Consider the following 22402-nt stretch of genomic DNA (forward strand, 5'->3'; position numbering starts at 1 on the left):
CTTCTTGAGCATCCTCTCTCTCTGTGCTCACGCTACTGCCTTCCTCTAGCTGAGTGTCATCATCAGAGCCCACAAAACACTGGGCATCCTCCTGGAGCATGTACCCAACACTGTGCTCAAAGAGTTCAGGAGACTCCTCAGGAGGACGTGGTGGGTCTAGGGAAGGAGTCACTGATGATGACATTGAGAGGAGGGAAGACGATGCGTTGGCAGCTGCTTTGCTACTACCCTGAGACTGGGTGAGAGAGGATGAGGAGGATGAAGAGGGCTTGGTCATCCACTCTACCAAGTCGTTGGCATGTTGCGGTTCAACATGTCCAGCTGCCGAAAAGAAGGACAAGCGTGTCCCATGGCCACGTGCTGATGACAATGCACCGCGTCCACGACCAGCACTGTTGTCTCTAGACACAGAGCCTGCTTGCCCTCTTTTATCGGCTCGCGCCTGTCTGCCTCTCCTTGCTGGCCTTCCAGACATGGTAATGGCCTGAAGGGAGATGGGAAAACCAACAGTTGGGTAGTTTATATTGTGCTGGAGGCACACAACACCCACTAACTCCTGCAGATGCCTTTTTTATAGAACACCAGAGATAAAGGGGTATATACAGATGTATACTGTGCTGTGCTGGAGGCACACACTACTTCCAATAACTCCTGCAGATGCCAATCGGGCTCAAATAGAGAAGAGCTATGTAGGTGGATATAGCGGTGTGTACTGGGTACAGAGCACGCAGACAGCACGCACTATCTCCTAACACTACTGACTGCAAGCTCTATTATAAAAGATAGATCACTAGCTATATAGGTGAGGTGAATATAGCGGTGTATACTGCGGTCAGGGCACAGACAATAACCAGAAAACAGCAGCAAGATAGAAAATCGGCCGAAAACGATCGGTGTGTACTGTGTTGAAGGTACACAGAACACCCACTGCTTCAGACGCCAACACACTACACGAGGCCGCCGCGATGGCGGCCTTATATAGTGTGGGGCGTGTACTACACAGCCTGAGCTATGATTGGCCACAGGCATCCTGCCTGTGGCCAATCATGGCTCTCCTCGCTGTTGGCGCTGCGATTGGCCAAGCATGCGGGGTCACAGTGCATGCTTGGCCAATCATGAGCCAGCAATGCACTGCGCCATCGCAGTGCATTGTGGGCCGTAAGCGCCACACGAATTTGACGCGAACGGACCAAAATGTTTGGACTTCGCCGAACGGACGAACAGCCGATGTTCGAGTCGAACACGAAGCTCATCCCTACTGACCTCTGTGATCACCAACAAGGGTTTCTCCACCGACTACTAAGGGGATCAAATACTTATTTTACTCACTGAACTCCATTTATAACATTTGTATTGTGTGTTTTTTCTGGATTTTTGGTTGATCTTCTGTCTCCATCATATAAAATACACCTCTGATAGAAATTGTAGACCCTTCATTTCTATGTAAGTGGGCAAAATTTACACCATCTGCAGGGGAGACGATCGTTATTTTCCCCTCTGTAGCTCTGACATATACCGCAGCGTTGTACAGAGAACACGGCACATTTGTCAGTTTATCAGGAGTTCCAGGCTGGAGTGCCCCTTTAATTGCTGTCACTGTTGTTTGTTCTCTGATCTTCAGTCATATTCTCCGGAGACCTCCATTCCTCATTTGTGGGGTAATAAACGTCCTTCATTCTATGCTCAGTGACCGCACTGTGTTCATCAACATATCAGGAAGTGACCGGAGGTAATGGCCACCGCTAACCAGCACCGTATCGCCATTCGCGGGATAATGTCCCGCCTTCTCCAGTGATCCGTACCTGACATTCCCATCTACCGGACAAACAAACAATCTGTAGATGGGGAAATCTAATCATAATAATAAACCAAAACCTGATACGGCGGCTAAACTATGAAGTCATCCGCCACGTCCATCCAGATATCTGCTCAGGAGTCACAATGTGCTGCTGGTATAAAAATCTGACATCGTTTCTACTTTAAGGGTCAGTCCACCCAGAATTGATATTTCAGTTATAGAGGGAGATGGATGAAATAATTCACCTGATGCTCTCTGCCCCTCCCACAATGGGGAGATTTCCTGCAGTAGTTTGTGTCTCTGCCCCTCCCACAATGGGGAGATTCCCTGCAGTAGTTTGTGTCTCTGCCCCACCCACAATGGGGAGATTTCCTGCAGTAGTTTGTGTCTCTGCCCCACCCACAATGGGGAGATTTCCTGCAGTAGTTTGTGTCTCTGCCCCTCCCACAACGGGGAGATTTCCTGCAGTAGTTTGTGTCTCTGCCCCTCCCACAACGGGGAGATTTCCTGCAGTAGTTTGTGTCTCTGCCCCTCCCACAACGGGGAGATTTCCTGCAGTAGTTTGTGTCTCTGCCCCTCCCACAATGGGGAGATTTCCCTGCAGTAGTTTGTGTCTCTGCCCCACCCACAATGGGGAGATTTCCTGCAGTAGTTTGTGTCTCTGCCCCTCCCACAATGGGGAGATTTCCTCCAGTAGTTTGTGTCTCTGCCCCTCCCACAATTGGGAGATTTCCTGCAGTAGTTTGTGTCTCTGCCCCTCCCACAATGGGGAGATTTCCCTGCAGTAGTTTGTGTTTCTGCCCCTCCCACAATGGGGAGATTTCCCCCAGTAGTTTGTGTCTCTGCCCCTCCCACAATGGGGAGATTCCCTGCAGTAGTTTGTGTCTCTGCTCCTCCCACAATGGGGAGATTTCCCCCAGTAGTTTGTGTCTCTGCCCCTCCCACAATGGGGAGATTTCCTCCAGTAGTTTGTGTCTCTGCCCCTCCCACAATGGGGAGATTTCCTGCAGTAGTTTGTGTCTCTGCCCCTCCCACAATGGGGAGATTTCCTCCAGTAGTTTGTGTCTCTGCCCCTCCCACAACGGGGAGATTTCCTGCAGTAGTTTGTGTCTCTGCCCCTCCCACAATGGGGAGATTTCCTGCAGTAGTTTGTGTCTCTGCCCCTCCCACAACGGGGAGATTTCCTCCAGTAGTTTGTGTCTCTGCCCCTCCCACAATGGGGAGATTCCCTGCAGTAGTTTGTGTCTCTGCTCCTCCCACAATGGGGAGATTTCCCCCAGTAGTTTGTGTCTCTGCCCCTCCCACAATGGGGAGATTTCCTCCAGTAGTTTGTGTCTCTGCCCCTCCCACAACGGGGAGATTTCCTGCAGTAGTTTGTGTCTCTGCCCCTCCCACAACGGGGAGATTTCCTGCAGTAGTTTGTGTCTCTGCCCCTCCCACAACGGGGAGATTTCCTGCAGTAGTTTGTGTCTCTGCCCCTCCCACAACGGGGAGATTTCCTGCAGTAGTTTGTGTCTCTGCCCCTCCCACAACGGGGAGATTTCCCTGTAGTAGTTTGTGTCTCTGCCCCACCCACAATGGGGAGATTTCCTGCAGTAGTTTGTGTCTCTGCCCCTCCCACAATGGGGAGATTTCCTCCAGTAGTTTGTGTCTCTGCCCCTCCCACAATGGGGAGATTTCCTCCAGTAGTTTGTGTCTCTGCCCCTCCCACAATGGGGAGATTTCCTGCAGTAGTTTGTGTCTCTGCCCCTCCCACAATGGGGAGATTTCCCTGCAGTAGTTTGTGTTTCTGCCCCTCCCACAATGGGGAGATTTCCCACAGTAGTTTGTGTCTCTGCCCCTCCCACAATGGGGAGATTTCCTCCAGTAGTTTGTGTCTCTGCCCCTCCCACAACGGGGAGATTTCCTGCAGTAGTTTGTGTCTCTGCCCCTCCCACAACGGGGAGATTTCCTGCAGTAGTTTGTGTCTCTGCCCCTCCCACAACGGGGAGATTCCCTGCAGTAGTTTGTGTCTCTGCCCCTCCCACAATGGGGAGATTTCCCTGCAGTAGTTTGTGTCTCTGCCCCTCCCAGGGCCGTTTTTTAAGGCAGGGCAAAAGGGGCAGCTGCCCTGCGCCCTGTCATTGTTGTGGGGCCCAAAGAAGCTGCCTCATACTTGCCAACTATCCTATTTTAAATTCCCTCATCCCTTGAAGTTTTAGTCCTGTGCTGTGTCCTGATATCTCAGTGTGAAGTGCTGGTAATCATGCTTCCCAGCTCTGCCCTATTATTGTGTACAGATGACTCACCTGCAGACCCTGTGTTTACATGTCAATTCCTGGCATTCATATGCATATAGCGGCAGCCGACGGCATTGATATATGTATGTATATCATGCCCCCAGAGGTCATATCCACAGTAATCTCTAGCAACCAATCAACAAGCAGAAATAATGTGCTGTAACCTCTAGCAACTAATCAGTGAGCCGTAATGTGTTCTGGAACCTCTAGCAACCAGTCAGTGAGCGGTAATGATACACTGTAACCTCTGGCAACCAATCGCAATTTCTGCCTGATCTGATTCAGTAAACCGATTTTGAGTCTAGCTGCTATTTATTGTATGTCTCAGAGCAGGTGGAGAGCAAAACTGCATGGGGGGGGGGGCGAAGAAAAGTTTTGCCCAGGGTCCAATCAATATTAAAGACAGCCCTGGCCCCTCCCACAAGAGAACACAGATTGGAGACGGTTTCGTTATCTGACGCCATTTTATTGGTGGGTTACACTTTGTATCCATCTGTAGCAATTCTGGATGATTAGTGACACAGATAACAGATTTATAAAAGCAGAAGGAAAGGAATAGAAGGTGCGCAGTCACCCCCACAACAGCTGGATTCTGATTGGCTGCGGAGGGTAACACAGACATTGCATGGGAAGAGTTCCTTATGAATCCATCCCGTACAGTATAGAGAATTATTGTCACTCAGCGCAGGCGGCCATCAATATTATAGGACAGTGATCATTATCATAGGACAGTAATCAATATCATAGGACAGTGATCAATATGAAAGCGTCTTGTTATTTACAATAAATAGAACTGAACTCTTCAATCTGTGAGCATAAAAAAATATTAAAAACCATTTCTATTGGTCAGTACCTTCCTGTGTCTGGAGGGGGCGCTGATGTTACAGTTATTTTTGCTGCAGTGAATTCCTGAATCTCCCGCTATTCTGATTCTGTACATTAAGACTATCAGAGGGGAAGATATTCCACCACCCATATCCCCCTTATGGGGTCCCAGGGACGAATCCCCCCCCCCATGGGGTCCCAGGGACAGGAATAAACACCCCCCTATGGGGTCCCAGGGACAGGGATAAATCCCCCCTACGGGGCCCCAGGGACAGGACTAAATCCCCCCCAAGGGGGTCCCAGGGACATGAATAAATCCCCTCCAATGGGGTCCCAGGGATAGGAATAAATCCCCTCCAATGGGGTCCCAGGGACAGGGATAAATCCCCTCCAATGGGGTCCCAGGGACAGGGATAAATCCCCTCCAATGGGGTCCCAGGGACAGGGATAAATCCCCTCCAATGGGGTCCCAGGGACAGGGATAAATCCCCTCCAATGGGGTCCCAGGGACAGGGATAAATCCCCCCTATGGGGTCCCAGGGACAGGGATAAAATGGGGTCCCAGGCACAGGGATAAATCCCCCCAATGGGGTCCCAGGGACAGGGATAAATCCCCTCCAATGGGGTCCCAGGGACAGGGATAAATCCCCCCTATGGGGTCCCAGGGACAGGGATAAAATGGGGTCCCAGGGACAGGGATAAATCCCCCCAATGCGGTCCCAGGGACAGGAATAAATACCCCTATGGGGTCCCAGGGACAGGAATAAATACCCCTATGGGGTCCCAGGGACAGGGATAAATCCCCCTCCCCCATGGGGTCCTTGGGACAGGAGTAAATCCCCCCCAATGGGGTGACAGGGAGGAATAATTCACACCTCTGACATGTTATATTGTCCCGTGCCGGCAGACCTCGGCAAAACATTTCAGAGATACGTGTGCGGGGCAGCATTGTATATAGAGGTAAAAGCACATCAAATATATCCACCCCTCCCCCCTCCATCCGAAAAAAAAGGGATTTTACCTCCCCAACCCCTCCTTCAATTACCATATTCCCAGAACATAAGACCCCTCCCCCCTGTCACGTGACCATACCTGCCAACCCATACCCAGAAAATAAGACCCCTCCCCCATGTCACGTGACCATACCCAGAAAATAAGACCCCTCCCCATGTCACGTGACCATACCCAGAAAATTAGACCCCTCCCCCATGTCACGTGACCGTACCCACCAACCCATACCCAGAAAATAAGACCCCTCCCCCATGTCACGTGACCATACCCAGAAAATAAGACCCCTCCCCATGTCACGTGACCATACCCAGAAAATTAGACCCCTCCCCCATGTCACGTGACCGTACCCACCAACCCATACCCAGAAAATAAGACCCCTCCCCCATGTCACGTGACCATACCCAGAAAATTAGACCCCTCCCCCATGTCACGTGACCGTACCCGCCAACCCATACTCAGAAAATAAGACCCCTCCCCCAGCGAAGATCAATTCATATTATCAATATAACAATTGGAATGTTTGGCAACTAAAAAGAGTCATCGTAATAAAAATAAAGTCTCCAATGTGAGGCGAGTGCTGGAGTCTGCCCCGCCCCCAATGTATGAAATGTAACCAGACCCCACCCCCCACATATCTTCTGAACCAATCACAACCACTGAGGTACCCCACGGGGAGGGGGGTGGGGTGGGGTCATATCAGAGGTCAGATGTCCCCGACAGAGATCACAGCGAAGAAGAGATCTCCCCCCCCAGCTATGTGTCCCGCCCTTCTGCCCGCTGCAGCACCAACTGTGAGCGTGGGGACGCCGCCATCTTTGTGTTATTTGGAATAATTATTTCATCTGAATTGTATTATTTCATGGATCAGATAAATCCAGAGCGCCCTGGTGTTCTAATCCTAAACACCCCTCACATGCAGGAGAAGAGCGCCCCTCACCCTCATGGGCAGCGCCCTCTACAGGCGGGGTGTGACGGGGACACTTTTCATTTCATCCGAGAAACCTACTAACCATAAAAAAATCGATCTGTGCAAAAAAAATTTAAAAAAAATCCGTGGCACTGAGGTCTTCACCCCTCCCTCAATCTGCAGGATGAGTTTGGCCCCGCCCCCGAGGATCACAGCTCCAGCCCCTGAGGGCCAGGATCCAGGAGAGTTTCTCAAATCATTTGTTTCTATGAGGATCCGGGTCCTCAGGGATGTGGTCCGTGATCTGCAAGGCACATATAGATGGGGGGACTGTCCGGGTGAATCCCGTACAGGCGACAACCCCACCTGCCCCCTCCCCCGTTTAGCTGATGAGGCCCGGGCCCAGTACTACAGGATAACTTGTACAGCCTTATGATGTCACTGGTGATGTCATTGATCCTTCCAGTGGGATTCTGGGAAAGGCGGAGGGACATTCCTCTGTACAGTGCTGAAGCCTCACCTGTGATATTTGGGATGCGTATGGCTCACATGGTGGGTGGGGGAGGGGAGTTTTTGATACATTTTGTTTGATTTATTATTATTCATTTCATTTGATTGATTTCAGTTATCGTTTTATCCAATCAGATGGCAGCTGCCAGATAAGCCAACTTTGCATTTTCATCTAGAAAGCAGCGATGTGCGTCCGTATCCCCCCCTCCCCTCCCCCACTGCCCAGGACCCGACTTATGGATCCTTTTTCTACATGAAGTCACTCAGATCAATGAAGAGGATGGAAAACAAATACAACAGATTAAAAAAGAAAAACAATTCAGACATTAAAATGTTTTGTTTCCTCCTCCTGTCAATGAATCCGATCGATCAGGTTCAGGTCATCAATAATGTACCGGTATGTATCCCATCAGATCCAGGTCATTGACAACATACCCCAATGTATGCGATCGATCAGATCATTGACGACGTACTGGAATGTACCCGATCGATCAGATCATTGACGACGTACTGGAATGTACCCGATCGATCAGATCATTGACGACGTACTGGAATGTACCCGATCGATCAGATCATTGACGACGTACTGGAATGTATCCGATCGATCAGATCATTGACGACGTACTGGAATGTATCCGATCGATCAGATCATTGACGACGTACTGGAATGTATCCGATCGATCAGATCATTGACGACGTACTGGAATGTACCCGATCGATCAGATCATTGACGACGTACTGGAATGTATCCGATCGATCAGATCATTGACGACGTACTGGAATGTATCCGATCGATCAGATCATTGACGACGTACTGGAATGTACCCGATCGATCAGATCATTGACGACGTACTGGAATGTATCCGATCGATCAGATCATTGACGACGTACTGGAATGTATCCGATCGATCAGATCATTGACGACGTACTGGAATGTATCCGATCGATCAGATCATTGACGACGTACTGGAATGTATCCGATCGATCAGATCATTGACGACGTACTGGAATGTACCCGATCGATCAGATCATTGACGACGTACTGGAATGTATCCGATCGATCAGATCATTGACGACGTACTGGAATGTATCCGATCGATCAGATCATTGACGACGTACTGGAATGTACCCGATCGATCAGATCATTGACGACGTACTGGAATGTACCCGATCGATCAGATCATTGACGACGTACTGGAATGTATCCGATCGATCAGATCATTGACGACGTACTGGAATGTATCCGATCGATCAGATCATTGACGACGTACTGGAATGTATCCGATCGATCAGATCATTGACGACGTACTGGAATGTACCCGATCGATCAGATCATTGACGACGTACTGGAATGTACCCGATCGATCAGATCATTGACGACGTACTGGAATGTATCCGATCGATCAGATCATTGACGACGTACTGGAATGTATCCGATCGATCAGATCATTGACGACGTACTGGAATGTATCCGATCGATCAGATCATTGACGACGTACTGGAATGTATCCGATCCTATCAGATCATTGACGATGTACTGGAATGTATCCGATCGATCAGATCATTGATGATGTATTGGAATGTATCCGATCGATCAGATCATTGATGATGTACTGGAATGTATCCGATCGATCAGATCATTGACGACGTACTGGAATGTATCCGATCGATCAGATCATTGACGATGTACTGGAATGTATCCGATCGATCAGATCATTGACGATGTACTGGAATGTATCCGATCGATCAGATCATTGACGACGTACTGGAATGTACCCGATCGATCAGATCATTGATGATGTATTGGAATGTATCCGATCGATCAGATCATTGATGATGTATTGGAATGTACCCGATCGATCAGATCATTGATGATGTATTGGAATGTACCCGATCGATCAGATCATTGATGATGTACTGGAATGTATCCGTTCTAACTGATACAATTCATTGACGATGTACCAGAATGTGGCAAATCGATCAGATTCTGTTCATTTACAACATACAGGAACGTATCCGATCGATTAGATCCAGGTCATTGACAATCAACCAGAATGTATCCGATCGATCAGATCATTGACAATGTGCTGGAATGTATCCAATCAGATCCAAGTCATTGATGATGTACCAATATGTATCTGATCAATCAGGTCCTGGTCATTGACAATGTATCGATTTCCTCCTTGATGGGAACGTTTCCTCCATGAACGGTGAGTGGATTATTTCTATTGGCGGTGAGACTTTCCTCATGATGTGGCGACAACCAGTTTCCACTCGGTGACAGCGCGATCCGCAGCCCAGAAATTACAGGACCCCCTATGAGGGTCCGAGCACAGAGAGCTTCCAGAACATTTGGCACAGACATGTCTTCTACAACAAGAGGAATTCATTGGAGGCCAGGACGCAACGCGCAGGGGGCGGGGCACCCGGCTACATGTTAGGCGTTTAGGTGGGGAGCGGTTTGGGTTTTAATCGCGGAGGTTTTGGAAAGCATTGAAGGTTCTGGTCGGGGGAAGGGTGCCGGAGGGAATTCACGCTTCTTGGTTCGCCAGAGCTTCGGCTTCCTGCAAGAGGAGAGAGAGAGAAAAATGTAAATCAGAAAGAGGCGGGGAGGAGCACGAATAAAAGCGATCCAACCAGATAAAACATTAAATTATTATTCAGGATTTATATATTATTATAATAACAATAATACAAGATTGATATATTAATATATAAAAATCCTGAATAATATAAATCCTGTTTTATAATAATATAAAAATCCTGTATAATAATAATAATAAATCCTGAATAATAATGTTTTATTATTCAGGATTTATATATAATAATAATAATACTACAAGATTTACATAATATATAAAAATCCTGTATTATAATATATCAATCCTGTATAATAATAAATCCTGAATAATATATAAAATTATACACAATTTATATACTACAATAATATAGAATTTATATATTAATATATAAATCCTGAATAATAATATTATATAAATCCTGTATAATGATTTATATATAAATGATACAGGATTTAAATATTTATTATAATAACAATACAAGATTTATATATTAATATATAAAAATCCTGAATAATATAAATCCTGTTTTATAATAATATTATAAATATAACAATCCTGTATAATAATAATAAATCCTGAATAATAATTTAATGTTTTATTATTCGGGATTATTATACAGCATTTATTATAATAATATTATTACAGGATTTATATATTATTATAAATAATACAAGATTTACATATTAATATATAAAAATCCCGAATAATATAAATCCTGTATTATAATAAATCCTGTATAATAATAATAAATCATGAATAATATATAAAATTATACACAATGTATATATTACAATAATATAGAATTTATATATTAATATATAAATCCTGAATAATAATAATAATAATAATAATATATAAATCCTGTATAATGATTTATAAATGATACAGGATTTAAAATATTTATTATAATACAGGATTTATAGATTATAATAACAATAATACAAGATTTACATATTAATATATAAAAATCCTGAATAATATAAATCCTGTTTTATAATAATATTATAATATCTCAATCCTGTATATTAATAAACCCTGAATAATAATCCTGAATAATAAAACATTAAATTATTATTCAGGGTTTATTATTATTATACAGGATTGAGATATTATAATATTATTATAAAACAGGATTTATATTATTCAGGATTTTTATATATTAATATGTAAATCTTGTATTATTGTTATTATAATATATAAATCCTGTATTATAATGTATATTTAAATCCTGTATCATTTATATATAAATCATTATACAGGATTTATATATTATTATTCAGGATTTATATATTAATATATAAATTCTATATTATTGTAATATATACATTGTGTATAATTTTATATATTATTCATGATTATTATTATTATACAGGATTTATTATTATAATACAGGATTTATATTATTCGGGATTTTTATATATTAATATGTAAATCTTGTATTATTATTTAATATTTAAATCCTGTATATTAATAATAATCCTGAATAATAAAACATTCAATTATTATTAATATACAGGATTTAAATATTATTATAATACAGGATTTATATTATTATTATACGGTATTTATATGGTGCCAACAATTTACGCACTGCTTTACAACGTGAGGGCAGACTGTACAATTACAATAGGAATCAGAGAGCCCTGACCATTAGAGCTTACAATCTCTATAATAATTATATATATTTTATTAAAATATATTAAATATAATCAGGATGGAGGCAATTGGGTTTATTTTTCTCGCCATCGGCAGCAGCAGTAATCCATGCACTGTGGGCACTATTGCCCTCTGCTGGTCATTACTCAGCACTGCAGCTCTGTTTTGCACACCTGACCTCATTAGTGGATGTAAAGCCTCTGGCTGACCCTCAGGGTTGTCCGCCTGTCCTGATGGAGGTCTGTCTGACTCGCCTCGGATTGTTTCTCTCTATTGTTTGAACTGAACTTCTACAGATCATCCGCCTGTTACCGCCATCATTGGCTCCGCCTACCCACCCGCAATCCGGACCCGGCTGAGTGCGGCCGTCTGTTTTGCTCCGCCCCCGAGGAGAAGGTTCCGGGTGTAGAATTGGGTTGGGATCGGTTCACAACGATGCGACAAAATCGCTCCAACATCAGAGCGTTGGACGCATCAGAAGTAGGACGCCATTCTAATCGCTTTGACTTTTCTGTGGATACAGAGGGAAGTGTGAGCTGCGCCCAGCCTCGGGGGTCTCTTTAAATGCCCCCTGTGCCCCTTCATTTACCACCCCGTGTCCCCAGCTTGACACCCCCGGTTATGTAATCAGCTTGTAGGAAGGTCGGAGCCTTGTAGTGCCCAGCTCGGGGTAATAAGTAACCCAATGAAAGCCTCCATTGTATGACTTCCAATAAACCTGGCAGGTGAGAGACGGGCGTGTGCGATCACAGATCCAGATAACTGCCCCGGGGCAGATCTGGGCGTTCCCTGCAGGCCAGTCCTCAGAGTGCCAAGATGGCAGACTATCAGAACGCTCATCACCCCCCCCCCCCCCCATCTTACCTGGGTGCCCAGGTGAGGGTCACACCTTTGTATGTCCGATCACCTGAGAAATCATAGAGCAGACATGCAGCACCGACATTGTTAATGCCCCCTCCCCCACATCTGTAAACACCATGTGGAGGGCGGAGCCTTTATCTCTAGATCAGGTTGGGTGCAATCAGGTTTTTTTTTCCCGCAGTTGGCAGCGCCAATCCCTGCACTCAAAAGCATGATCCTGAACTATTGCCATCTGCTGGTCATTACTCAGCACTGCGGCCGAGGTGTTCACACCTGACCCCATTAGTGGATTTAAAGGTTCCCTCGCGCACGAGGCGGTCCAAGCACTTTCTCCAAAAATACGCCGCACTGAATCGCATAATGCTGCAGCAACGTGTGCTTTTTAATGTGCACAAAGACATATGCAGATATGTGGGGGGCGCCATTAACTCCTCCTCTTCTCGGGTCCCCCGCTGGCGCTCCCGGCTCCTCCTCTTCCTGGTTCCCCCACCGGCGCTCCTGGCTCCTCCTCTTCTCGGGTCCCTCCGCTGGTACTCCTGGCTCCTCCTCTTCTCGGGTCCCTCCGCTGGTACTCCTGGCTCCTCCTCTTCTCGGGTCCCCCAGCTAGTACTCCTGGCTCCTCCTCTTCTCGGGTCCCCCCGCCGGCGCTCCCGGCTCCTACTCTTCCTGGTTCCTTCACCGACGCTCCTTGCTCCTCCTCTTCTCGGGTCCCCCAGCTGGTACTCCTGGCTCCTCCTCTTCTCGGATATCCCCGCCGGCGCTCCCGGCTCCTCCTCTTCTCGGATACCCCCGCCACCGCTCCCGGCTCCTCCTCTTCTCGGATACCCCCGCCGGCGCTCCCGGCTCCTCCTCTTCCTGGTTCCTTCACCAACGCTCCTTGCTCCTCCTCTTCTCGGGTCCCCCAGCTGGTACTCCTGGCTCCTCCTCTTCTCGGATATCCCCGCCGGCGCTCCCGGCTCCTCCTCTTCTCGGATACCCCCGCCACCGCTCCCGGCTCCTCCTCTTCTCGGATACCCCCGCCACCGCTCCCGGCTCCTCCTCTTCTCGGATACCCCCGCCACCGCTCCCGGCTCCTCCTCTTCTCGGATACCCCCGCCACCGCTCCCGGCTCCTCCTCTTCTCGGATATCCCCGCCGGCGCTCCCGGCTCCTCCTCTTCTCGGATACCCCCGCCGGCGCTCCCGGCTCCTACTCTTCCTGGTTCCTTCACCGACGCTCCTTGCTCCTCCTCTTCTCGGGTCCCCCAGCTGGTACTCCTGGCTCCTCCTCTTCTCGGATATCCCCGCCGGTGCTCCCGGCTCCTCGTCTTCTCGGATACCCCCGCCGGCACTCCCGGCTCCTCGTCTTCTCGGATACCCCCGCCGGCACTCCCGGCTCCTCGTCTTCTCGGATACCCCCGCCGGCACTCCCGGCTCCTCGTCTTCTCGGATATCCCCGCCGGTGCTCCCGGCTCCTCCTCTTCTCGGATACCCCCGCCGGCACTCCCGGCTCCTCGTCTTCTCGGATACCCCCGCCGGCGCTCCCGGCTCCTCGTCTTCTCGGATACCCCCGCCACCGCTCCCGGCTCCTCCTCTTCCTGGCTCCCCTGCCGGCGTTCCTGGCTCCTCCTCTTATTGGGTCCCCCCGCCGGCGCTCCCCGCTCCTCCTGTCTGCCCATAGCAAATAGCTTGCAATGGCAGCACCCAGGCAGGCTCGCTCCTGAACCACTGATCTGCATGTCCATTCAAGCACAGAGCTGTTACTGGGCCCCGCCCTCTCCCTCTCCTCATTGGCTCTGATTGACAGCAGGAGGAGGAGGAGCTAATGAGGAGGAAGAGACCCGGGACAGCTGAGGCTCTGGTGCACATCGCTGGATCACATTGGGGTTCAGATAATTATTTGGGGGATTTGCTGCACACTGAAGATTTTTATTGCATAGAATGTAAAAGATCTTCTTGAGCCTTTAGAAGCCCTTGAATGGCACCAGCGTGCGTTTCTCTGCGTTTTCCTGACCATGGAAAGGTCGGACCCCCAGGGCTGCCCCTTTAATCTAAACATGGAGCAGGAGCCCCCAAATCCTTTCCAAACACGCACTCCGCCCCCTCCGCACGGTGCAGAAAAGTGTGCATATTTACAGAAGTGGGGGAGGGGAGGGGGGCATTTTACAATGTTGGTGCTGCATGTCTGGTCCATGGCGGTGCGTTTCTCTGCGTCGTGATTTCTCAGGTGATCGGACATACGAAAGGTGTGACCCTCACCTGGGTGCCTGGGTAAGATGGGGGGGGGGGGGGTGATGAGCGTTCTGATATTCTGCCATCTTGGCACTCTGAGGACTGGCCTGCAGGGAACGCCCAGATCTGCCCCGGGGCAGTTATCTGGATCTGTGATCGCACACGCCCGTCTCTCACCTGCCAGGTTTATTGGAAGTCATACAATGGAGGCTTTCATTGGGTTACGCATTCCCCCGAGCGCTGCGAGGCTCCGACCTCCCTACAAGCTGCGGGCACAGGGGGTGGTAAATGAAGGGGGCAGAAGGGGCATTTAAAGAGACCCCAAGGCTGGGCAGAGCTCACCCCTCCCTCTGGATCTACAGAAAAATCCGGACCTTCCACCCGTCCCCGTCCCCGTCCCCCCCCAGCACAATCCTTCATATTCTATGGAGGAGAACAAAGTGGCGTCACGGTCGGGATCACACCGGTGCGGGTCACCTGACATGCACAGAAAAACGCAGACGCACTGCGGTGACATTAAAGAGTAACTCCACTTTTACTGAAAATACCCCTCCCCCCTCCGGGAGATCTCTGTACACTGCAGGGGGTGTAACACACTTTATAGCAGACTCCTCCCTTTTATTATAAGGAAGAAATCTGTGTGTTTCACTGGGCAGAGAAAGCGACGGATGATAAAGTCCCTCCCATTCACGATCAGCTGCTGCACCTGCAGGGCTCTAATGAGGGAAGTGGTGGGGTCTGCATCCCTCTAGACCCGATTTCCCTTTAGAACAGGGATGTCCAAACTGTTGACTTTCTTTGGCCACATTGGAAGAAGAGGACCCATCCCCCGCACCGGGACGTGAGCGCTCCATCGCATGCACAATGACGCACCGGACACGTGCGCTCGATCGCATGCACAATGAGGCTCCGGGAGGCGTGTGCGCTCCATCGCATGCACAAGTGTGAAGGGAGCTTAAATATTCCGGAAACATATAAAGTAGAACATTTTAGGTGCATATAAAACCGTCCATCCAGGTAATGGAGGAATAAATGACATGCAAAACCGAATTGCTGACACCGAAGAACAAAACATCTCAGATTTCACATTATCTATATATAGAAGGTTTATATACCCCCCTCCCCCGAGGTTTACAATCTCCCCGTGACATGTCACACACATTATCTTCCAGAAGACGGAATTATCCGACACGTTTCTTGGGTCAAAGTCCACTTCTTCAGGGACGTGCAGCTCAATAACAGAGAGGAAGGAGCGCGGCGCCAGATAGGAATCCCGGATTGCGCGTGCACGCCGATTGTAGCTCAGCTTGTATATATATATATATATATGGCCGTCATGTTTCGTGTCTTCTCCATAGAGATGATCTCAGTTATCTGAGCCGCTTCCCTGAAGAAGTGACCTTTGTCCCCAGAAACGCGTTGATATGGAGAATAATCTGTACAATGACACGGTGACAGATCACAATGGGGGGGGGAGGGGGTTCTCTCTTGCGGTTTTAGTCTGGGGGGGTACAAAAGGGAAAAAAAAAAAGTTCTAGAAATTCTAAATTCTCCTTTATATACAGAAATGAAAAGGGAAGATGATATCCTGAACATCCTTATCCCCGGATGAGATCTTCCTCTGTGGTGGGGGATGGGCCTCGTGCACACAGACGGACGTCTAATCAGTACCGAAGTTCTTAGGTGTAAAATATCCGGCGCCTTCCCAAGGAGCCGCAGGCGACACATACAGCCCACACATGCGCACGCGGCATCCCCCCCCCCCCCCCCCCGTCATCTCCCAATCAGGTAACACGAACATAGGACTATGTGTGGAAAATACTAAAATACTACAGGAGAGGATATTCATATAGAAGAGTAGGAGGAGCACACAGACACATGTACACGCCCCCGAGGATCCCACATGTGGGAAGGGGGCGGGGACTTTGGCGCTGATAATGTCCAATATTCCCTCTGAATCCCCTCCCCCGAGCTTCATAGAGATTCTCAGGATATATAAAACGACATTTTCTTTTTTTTTTTTTTTTTTTTTTTACGTTCTATAAAGTAAGGAATGGATAGATTGTAAGCTCCTGTGGTGCAGCGGAGTTCTCTTTGTACAGCGCTATGGAATGTCAGCCCTATGGAAATCCCGGAGATAGCGGAACCTTCTCACCTTGGATCCGGCCGGAGGGGTCAGTCCCAGAAATCTGTACAGATTGTTGTTCTCCTTGGCTTCAAAAAAAGCTTCAAAGTCCTGAGAAGAGAGAGAGAGAGGATGTCACATGTACAGTATATATTATATATACCCCCCATATACAGTATATATTATATATATATACACACCCCCATATACAGTGTATATTATATATACACCCTCATATACAGTATATATTATATATACACACACACACACCCCATGTATAGTATATATATATCCCATATGCATTATATACACCCCATATACAGTATATATTATATACACCCCATATACAGTATATATTATATACACCCCATATACAGTATATATTATATACACCCCCATATACAGAATATATATATACTATATATGGGGTATGTATATATAATATATACTGGATATGGGGTGTATATAATACATATGGGAGATTATATATATATATATATATATATATATATATATACACACACACACACACACACACACACACCCCATATACAGTATATATTGTATATACCCCACAACCCCATATACGAATATATATTACATATATACACACGCCATATACATTATATAACATATATACACCCCATATACATTATATATACCTCATGTACAGTACATTATATATACCCCATATACAGTATATATTATACACACACACACACACACACACACACCTCACATCCCCATATACAGTATATATTATATATCTACCCCCACATCCCCATATACAGTATAATGTGTACCCCCCACATCCCTATATATTGCCCGCAGATCCTCATACAGTTGTGCTCAAAAGTTTGCATACCCCGGAGTGTTTGGCTTCGGTACAGACACAGGTTACAATGGTAATTACAAAGGTTCATTTCCCACATTTGTGGCGTTTTATATCACAATTAGTGTCGGTGTATAAATAGTGGATGGTTTGTTATCTCTCACATGGCTGCACCAGGCAGGCTGGACACTGAGCCACGAGGGAGGTAGAAAAGAACAGACAAAAGACCTGTGTAACAAGGCAATGAAACTTTACAAAGATGGAAAAGGATATAAAAAAGGCACCCAAAGCCTTGAATATACCAGTCAGTGCTGTTCAATCAAATTATTAAGAAGTGGAAAATTCGGAGCTCTTTTAATACCGAGCCGAGGTCAGGCAGAGCAAGAAAGACGGCGGCCACAGGAACCGTTATGGATACAAAGAAAAAAAACCCCCACAGGCGACCTCAGGAGAAATATCGGCTGCCCTCCGAAAAAAGACGGTGTGATTGTTTTTAAGGAGCACAATACGACGATACTGAAACAAAAAAAAGAGCCGCGTGGTCAAGTTGCCAGAAAGAAGCCTTTACTGTACAAGTGCCACAAAAAAGTCCGGGTACAACATGTCCAACAACACCCTGACACGCCTCAGTGGGCTTTTTTGTGGCACTGGTGCAGTAAAGACTTCCTTCTGACACCTCAACCACGCGGCTCTTTTTTCTTCAAGTATCTTCATATTGTGCTCCTCAAAACATCCACAGCGTCTGTTTGGAGAGCAGTCTGTACTTCTCCCGAGGTCACCTGTGGGGGGGTTTTCTTTGTATCCCGGGCAATTCTTCTGCCAGTTGGGGCCGCCATCTTTCTTGGTCTGCCGGACCTCGGCTTGGTATCAAAAGAGCCCTGAATTTTCCACTTCTTATTAAAAACGATTGAACAGCACTGACTGGCATATTCAAAGCTTTGGGTACCTTTTTATATCCTTTTCCATCTTTGTAAAGTTCCATTGCCTTGTTACGCAGGTCTTTTGTCTGTTCTTTTCTACCTCCTTCGTGGCTCAGTGTCCAGCCTGCCTGGTGCAGCCATGTGAGAGATAACAAACCCATCCACTATTTATACACCGACACTAATTGTGATTTAAAAATTGTAATTACCATTGTAACCCCGTGTGTGCCGCGTTCTGTGTCTGTACCGAGGCCAAACACTCCGGGGTATGCAAACTTTTTATCAGGGCCATTTGGGGGATTTCTGTTATTATGATTTAAAAAGGATCCAGAAAACGTCATGTGATAATAAATGGCGTCATGTGATAATAAATGGTGTCATGTGATAATAAATGGCGTCATGTGATAATAAATGGCGTCATGTGATAATAAATGGTGTCATGTGATAATAAATGGCGTCATGTGATAATAAATGGCGTCATGTGATAATAAATGGCGTCATGTGATAATAAATGGTGTCATGTGATAATAAATGGCGTCATGTGATAATAAATGGCGTCATGTGATAATAAATGGTGTCATGTGATCGCTATCCTCACATAAAAGACCGTTTGTGAAAGTTTGGCATTAATATGGAAAATATGACCGATCATATCAAAAACGGTCTTTTATGTGAGGATAGCGATCACATGACGCCATTTATTATCACATGACGCCATTTATTATCACATGACGCCATTTATTATCACATGACGTTTTCTGGATCCTTTTTAAATCATAATAACAGAAATCCCCCAAATGGCCCTGATAAAAAGTTTGCATACCCTGGCAGAAATTGTGAAAGTTTGGCATTAATATGGAAAATATGACCGATCATATCAAAATTTCTGCCAGGGTGTGCAAACTTTTGAGCACGACTATAATCTAGAATGTATACTATGGTGTATGTGACATACTCCTGACCCCTGCACTATATATACACACCGTGATGTAGGTTAGATACTCCTGAACCCTGCACTCTATACAGGGATATAGGTTACTCCTGACCCCTGCACTCTATATACAGGGATATAGGTTAGATACTCCTGACCCCCGCATTCTATATACAATGATGTAGGTTAGGTACTCCTGACCCCTGCACTTTATATACATTGATGTAAGGTATATACTCCTGAACTCCTGACCCCTGCACTGTATATACAATGATAAAAGGTTACTCCTAACCCCTGCACTTTATATACAGTGATGTAGGCTATATACTCCTGACCTCCGCACTGTATATACAATGATGAAGGTTAGATACTCCTGACCCCCGCACTCTATATACAGTGATGAGGTTATTTACTCCTGACCCCTGCACTCTATATACAATGATGAAGGTTAGATACTCCTGACCCCCGCACTCTATATACAGTGATGAGGTTATTTACTCCTGACCCCCGCACTCTATATACAATGATGAAGGTTAGATACTCCTGACCCCCGCACTCTATATACAGTGATGAGGTTATTTACTCCTGACCCCTGCACTCTATATACAGGGATATAGCTTACTCCTGACCCCTGCACTCTATATACAGGGATATAGCTTACTCCTGACCCCTGCACTCTATATACAGGGATATAGGTTACTCCTGACCCCTGCACTCTATATACAGGGATATAGGTTAGATATGCCTGACCCCTGCACTCTACATACAGTGATGTAGGCTAGTTACGTCCAACCCCCACATTCTATCTACAATGATGAAGATTACTCCTGACCCCTGCACTGTATATGCAATGATAAAGGTTAGATATTCCTGACCTCCACGCTCTATATACAGTGATGAGGTTATATACTCCTGACGCCTGCACTCTATATACATAGGGATATAGGTTACTACTGACCCCTGCACTCTATATACAGTGATGTAGGTTAGATACTCCTGACCCCTGCACTTTATATACAGTGATGTAGGTTATATACTCCTGACCCCTGCACTGTATATACAATGATGAAGGTTACTCCTGACCCCCACATTCTATATACAGTGATGAAGGTTAGAGAATCCTGACCCCTGCACTGTATATACAGTGGTGAAGGTTAGATACTTCGACCCCCGCATTCTGTATACAGCGATGTAGGTTACTCCTGACCCCCGCATTCTATATACAGTGATGAAGGTTAGATACTCCTGACCCCCTCATTCTATATACAGCGATGTAGGTTACTCCTGACCCCTGCACTCTGTTGTAGGTCACATGGTTTTGATCACAGGACTGTATACAGGTAATGGGGGCCCTTATTTTGGATATAGTATTAGGATGCCCCCCCCCAGCAGGTAAGGAGGACCCCCCATCCCCCCGGTACAGGAAGGAAGGGGAGGAGAGCTCTTACCCCCAGGTACTGGTCATCACAGAAGATCTGGGGGGGGAGGGGGACCCCACTAGCCGGCCGGAAGTTCTCTGGAACATTCTCCCTCATCCACTTGCGGTTCTCCTCGTTGGCGGCGATGTCCTTCTCTTCATGGGGGATCTTCAGAGAGTCCAGGATGGAGAACAACGTCTGCTGGTTCTTCTTCAACTGAAAGAAGAGAGACATCCCGTCATCCCACTGTGACATCATCACATGAGGGTGGACGGCTCCGCCTACAACCCCCTCTCCCCCAATTACACAGTCTATTAATGTCTACTCCCCGCCCACAAGGACCCAACAATCCATCGATTGGCTCCGGATAGAGAGACCTCCCTTTCATATGTAGGCGCCGCTCCCTGCTCCGCAGTGATTTACTGTCCCGCTCTACAGACAGCAAGTGAATGTCTGGCCAATTACTTTTATCTCAGCAGCAGAGAAGCTGATCTATGAGATAGAGCCTCTGACAAAAGTAAGTACACCCCTCAGTCACATGTCTTCTCTCTTTTCATGTGACAACACTGAAGAAATGACACTTGTCTACAATGTAAAGTAGTGAGTGTACAGCTTGTATAACAGTGTAAATTTCCTGTCCCCTCAAAATAACTCAACACACAGCCATTAATGTCTAAACCGCTGGCAACAAAAGTCAGTACACCCCTAAGTGAAAATCTCCAAATTGGACCCAATTAGCCATTTTCCCTCCCCCGGTGTCATGTGACTTGTTAGTGTTACAAGGTCTCAGGTGTGAATGGGGAGCAGGTGTGTTAAATTTACACTGTTATACAAGCTGTACACTCACTACTTTACATTGTAGACAAGTGTCATTTCTTCAGTGTTGTCACATGAAAAGAGAGAAGAAATGTCACTGAGGGGTGTACTTACTTTTGTCACATACTGTATATATATATATATATATATATATATGACAAAAGAATAACTTTACATAATACAGTCATGGAAATATGGAACAGCAAGAATATAGAGGAGCTTACACTCTAATGCCCCCTCAGTCACACACTATTATTATACATTTATATAGCTCTGACATATAGAATGATTTGGGGTATATTATGGGGACCCTTCGGCCTCCAATGAGATGTAATGAGGAGGGGTGAGGGGGGGGGGGCTGCGCCGGGTATAGGGGAGCTCACAGAGATCAGGCAGAGTCATCCCCGGTGGAGAACTCCTCGGTGTAATACGGTAATGTGAAGTAATACGGAGACCTCACCCTGGAATAGAGAAGTCTCCCGGGGGGGGGGGTCATATTTGTATTGCACGGCTCATTTCCCTTTTATGGAGAAGAATTCCCCCTCCCCTCCCCCTCCTCACCGACTCCGAGCTGCAGACACTCCAGCACCAAATATGGAGAAGTGACAATCACCCCCCTCCCCTCCCCCTCCCGGGACACAGAGGGTTAACTGTCAGCTCAGACTAAATTACAGGAACGTTAGCCAATTAGAATCAGATCCATCCTGAGACCCCAAACTGAG

At 46.7% G+C, this 22402-nt stretch overlaps 1 protein-coding gene across 1 annotated transcript; it reads right to left on the reverse strand.

Moving 5' to 3' along the window:
- Positions 1 to 4522: 4522 nt before the first annotated feature.
- On the reverse strand, positions 4523 to 21113 carry LOC143941167 (adapter SH3BGRL-like). The gene is made up of 3 exons (XM_077463192.1): positions 20895 to 21113; positions 16794 to 16874; positions 4523 to 9894 (listed from the first exon to the last, which is right to left on the reverse strand). Exons 1-3 carry the CDS (start codon positions 21096 to 21098, stop codon positions 9862 to 9864), a joined length of 318 nt encoding a protein of 105 aa, XP_077319318.1. The 5' UTR covers positions 21099 to 21113; the 3' UTR covers positions 4523 to 9861.
- Between the last annotated feature and the right edge of the window lie 1289 nt (positions 21114 to 22402).

The sequence above is a fragment of the Lithobates pipiens genome, unplaced genomic scaffold, assembly GCF_037356315.1.
Source record: "Lithobates pipiens isolate NorthernLeopardFrog02 unplaced genomic scaffold, aLitPip1_a1.2 Scaffold_3, whole genome shotgun sequence".
NCBI classification, from domain to species: domain Eukaryota; kingdom Metazoa; phylum Chordata; class Amphibia; order Anura; family Ranidae; genus Lithobates; species Lithobates pipiens.

Coding starts and splice junctions, on each gene's coding strand:
- LOC143941167 (XM_077463192.1), bottom strand. CDS start 21,098: ATGTCTCTCTTCTTTCAGTTGAAGAAGAACCAGCAGACGTTGTTCTCC. Junction 16,875..20,894: donor GTGATGACCAGTACCTGGGG/GTAAGAGCTCTC, acceptor CTCTCTTCTCAG/GACTTTGAAGCTTTTTTTGA. Junction 9,895..16,793: donor CCCCTCCGGCCGGATCCAAG/GTGAGAAGGTTC, acceptor CTCCTCTTGCAG/GAAGCCGAAGCTCTGGCGAA.